The 4,155-nt window shown below is 35.1% G+C and overlaps 1 protein-coding gene across 1 annotated transcript; it reads right to left on the bottom strand.

The window, feature by feature from the left end:
• Positions 1-892: 892 nt before the first annotated feature.
• Positions 893-2,270, bottom strand: LOC109181649 (probable aquaporin TIP1-1). The gene is made up of 2 exons (XM_019331552.1): positions 1,805-2,270; positions 893-1,487 (listed from the first exon to the last, which is right to left on the bottom strand). Exons 1-2 carry the CDS (start codon positions 2,186-2,188, stop codon positions 1,116-1,118), a joined length of 756 nt encoding a protein of 251 aa, XP_019187097.1. The 5' UTR covers positions 2,189-2,270; the 3' UTR covers positions 893-1,115.
• Positions 2,271-4,155: the final 1,885 nt, after the last annotated feature.

Genomic DNA, 4,155 nt, shown 5'->3' with positions numbered 1-4,155 from the left:
GGATCTTCAATTAACAATATGTTTTTTTTTTTTTTTTTGAGAACAATTAACAATATGTTTAATTCCTTGAAAGTGTTGTTTATGGTTTTTTTTTTTTTTTTTTAAATTGATTTATTTCTTGACAATAAAGCTAATTGATCCCATTGTAATCATTTGACGACTAAAATCACAGAGTGATCTTTACCAAAAACACATATATATTTGAGAAACGGTTATGAGTTTTCTCGTAAATTAAATTAATTAATACATATTGAAGAGTGAACTGAACCGGATGACAAATTACCTAACGAAGGCATCATTGTCATGTAATAGGGGTTTGAAAGGAGGATCTTCTTATGGCTAGGCAGAAGATCCTTTGGGAAAACAGTCTTGATATGGTCTCATTGATGGTTATGAGTAGCCATTCAGCTTGAGTTCGTTTTTGGATAGTTGTCATTGTTTAATTAATTAAAAAAAAAAACAAATTAGGTAGAAAATAGAGATTTATATTTTAATATTTTTAAAATGAAATTTTTTGAGCTCTAATACATTCAGTTATGTATAAAATATGATAGGCAGAAACACATACATTTTATATAAATAATATTATATTTACTCTCGTTAGATTGGCTATAAATAAATTTCAAAAATATTAATCCCAAAGATATATACTACTTTTTTTTCATAACAACTCATAACCTCTAGACAACAACTTGGTGCCACTAGACCAGGTCATTGGCAGGTATATACTACGGAGGAATATTATCTGTCACGTTTATTATTCTTCAATTAAACTAATAAGCCTGTTTATTACTTTTAAAATATTGTAATAATTTTTTAATTTGTCATTTTGTGCTTATTATTTAACTTTTCTCACTTGCCAAGTAGTGTAAAAGACAATAATACCCCTGGATTTAGAAACACATGCTTCAATTTAGATCACGTAGTTAATAGCAAGAAGAAGGATTTTACAAAGAGAAAGGAAAGTGGAGAAGATAAAGCTTAAAGCCCAGAAAGAACATGACGGTACACTCAACATTTAACTGGAAAAAGCATGCACGTACACGATCAGATCGAAGAAAGAACTGCTCAATTACAAAGCAAGAATAATTGAAAATGGAAGTTGAGTTGAGTTCTTAGAATTCTCCACGGGGCAAGGGCTCGTGGGTGTGATGGGTGATGAAGAAGAGCTCGTAGACGACGCCGGCGATCCCGCCGCCGATGATGGGTCCGGCCCAGTACACCCAGTGGTTGGTCCAGGTCCAGCTCACTACTGCTGGCCCGAATGAGACTGCTGGGTTCATGGAGGCGCCGGTGAAGGCCCCGCCGGCGAGAATGTTGGCTCCCACTATGAAACCAATGGCGATCGGTGCAATTGTGCCCAGATCTCCCTTCTTTGGGTCCACGGCGGTGGCGTAGACGGTATACACAAGGCCGAAGGTCATCACAATCTCGAAGATGAGAGCGCTCCATACTGACACTCCGGACAGACCGAAAGCCCCGGTTGACTGCATTCACAAATAAGTTGAAAATCTTATTACACGGACTTAACTCATTGGTTCAGTAAATAGTATTTTAAAAAACAGTTTAAAACCTCACAAAATGATCAAATGTTTGTCCAACAGATTAGAGTAGGTTAGACTATTGATTGAGTAACTATAAAGTTATAAGTTCAAATTTAATTGTAGGTTTGGTGAACAATTATTGTCAATTTGGAGGGATTGACCTTTTTGTACTCCTCTGGGTCAATACAGACCGTCATATAGTAACTATCAATTCTTTAGTGACTTTAAAAAAAAAAATAGGGAATTTGAGTTAAGCTTACCATGCCGCCGGTGGCGAACTCGAGGAGGAAGCAGGCGGCGGTGGAGCCGAGAAGCTGAGCGATGACGTAGAGAACGCCGCGGAAGAAGGTGATGTTGCCGCCAACGAAGGCGCCGAAGGTGACGGCGGGGTTGACGTGGCCACCGGAAATGTTGGCTCCGACGGAAACGGCGACGAAGAGAGCGAAGGCGTGGGCAATGGCGGCGGCGATGAGGCCGGAGGGGGTGCTAGCGCCGTCGTTAGTCAACTTGCTGAAGGCCATGCCTGAGCCCTGGCCGGCGAACACAAAAATGAGGGTGGATATGAACTCGGCCAGGGCCGCCTTGAGGTTGCCCGGTTGGCGGAGCTCCTCATGGCTTCCGAACGCGATTTGGTGGATCGGCATGGCCGGAAAATCAAGAATCGATGCTCTTAATTGGCTACTCACTATCTCTTATCAAGAGGATTGAAATACATTGTGCATGGGAGCTCAACTACTTATACATGGGAAAACTCTGTGTAACCGGGTATAGCTGGTTACCGGTAACATTTCCGGTACTACAATATATAAGTGAGTTCAAATTACAAAAATCTCCTTCTAGGAATTCATCTCAATCACCCATCTAGTCTAGTTCATATAGTCGAAAGTATTAGGTAAAAAAAAAAAACAATAAATGTTATAATTATTGTAAATTCAAAAGTTTGCAATAATTATAAAATTAATAGTTTATTTTTTTAATTAAAACTCTCAATTATGAATTTTGATGAATGATTAAGATTAATTCTTACTTTTAACAATGATTATGTTCTCATTCGCACGCGTACACACACACATATATATATATCACTAGAAAAATCTAATGTTACTATTTGAGGTATGAAGTAAATTCCGTTTGTATATGCTATCTCCGTTCTATTTTATGTATCTAGTTTGATTAACGAGGTTTTACTGAAGTTATTTTTAATTTAATTTTTCATAATATTAAGTTTAGTATTATTATATAAAATTTATATATTTTTAAACTACATTAAATATTATTAAACATACAAAAAAATTAAATTTAAAAATAATTTAACTAGTAAATAATAAACATAGCATATAAAATAAGACAGAAAAAGCAATACTTAATAAACCCAATCAAAAATTATTTTAAAAACAAAATAAACTTTAATAATCCTATTTGGTAACATAGTTAGTTTATCAGTCAATTTTAGCTAATTTGACCATTATTAGTTGTTTGACTTTGTTAAACAACACATGTAAATGTTTGATTAATTAGCTTTTTGTAACTTATTGCTTCAAAACAATAAAATTCAAGAAACTGCTTAAAGTATTTTTTTAATTAATTTTAAAAAAAAATAATTTTACATATAATCAGCTATCGAGGATAAGTTAACAACTAATGTTATCAATTAGTCAAATTTACTAATCCAGCTAATAACTATTTACAAAACACTCCAACGTTTAAAAAATGAGAATTATATTTGTCCTTTCTTTTTTAGAGTTGAGTAGTACAATATAAGCACGTTATTCAAATATCGAATTGAAGGAGCAGACCGACCACCCTCATCGATTGGGTAGACAGCTAAGAGTTTATCTGAAAACCAATAATGGCGCAGCACGTGGCTGTACTGTCTAAGGTCCACGTCACGTGGGGTCGTGTTTGGATAGTGGGTAGTGTCCCATATGTGGTCGGAGGCAATCATGTACAGTGGTCCGTGGAATGCTCTGGAACTACCTATCGGATTTTTGATTAATTAATTATAATCCACCTAATCTTTTAATTAATTAACTCTCTAATTAATGGCGTATTCCACTCTATTCAAGCATATTATGGTTGGAGGGATTTTAAATTTCCTTCCCACTTAATTCTAAAGGTCATTAAATTCCGTAGTTTGGTTGGAGGGAATTGCAATTCCCCCATTTTCATGGAATTAAAATCCCATGTCCCCCCTGGTATTTTAATTCCTGGGAAAAAAAAAGATAGTGATGAGTCAACATTACCCCTTCCTTTTTTAACTTAAAATTAATATCTAACAACAATAATGGACATTTTTGACTTTATACTACTTATTCCCTTTCAATTCCCATGTATACCAAACATTGGAATTGAAATTCCCAGTAATTCTATTCCTGTCAACCAAACACTGGAATTTAAATTCCCACTTTATTCCCAGTAATTCAACTCCCATGGAATTACAATTCATTTCCCACATAATTCCCCCCTCCAACCAAACGCCCTGTTAGTTAGCTGGCCCTTGTTTTATCATTTAAGAGAATAACATAATTCTTGAAGAGTATAATTTCAAACAAGTTAGTCAACCAATTAGCTTAGTAATAAGTATGATGTTACAAGATTAACTTTCATTATA

The sequence above is a fragment of the Ipomoea nil genome, unplaced genomic scaffold (genome assembly GCF_001879475.1).
Source record: "Ipomoea nil cultivar Tokyo-kokei standard unplaced genomic scaffold, Asagao_1.1 scaffold0100, whole genome shotgun sequence".
NCBI classification, from domain to species: domain Eukaryota; kingdom Viridiplantae; phylum Streptophyta; class Magnoliopsida; order Solanales; family Convolvulaceae; genus Ipomoea; species Ipomoea nil.
Note: the sequence above shows the minus strand (reverse complement) of the source record. Positions and strands in the feature narration are given on the sequence as shown.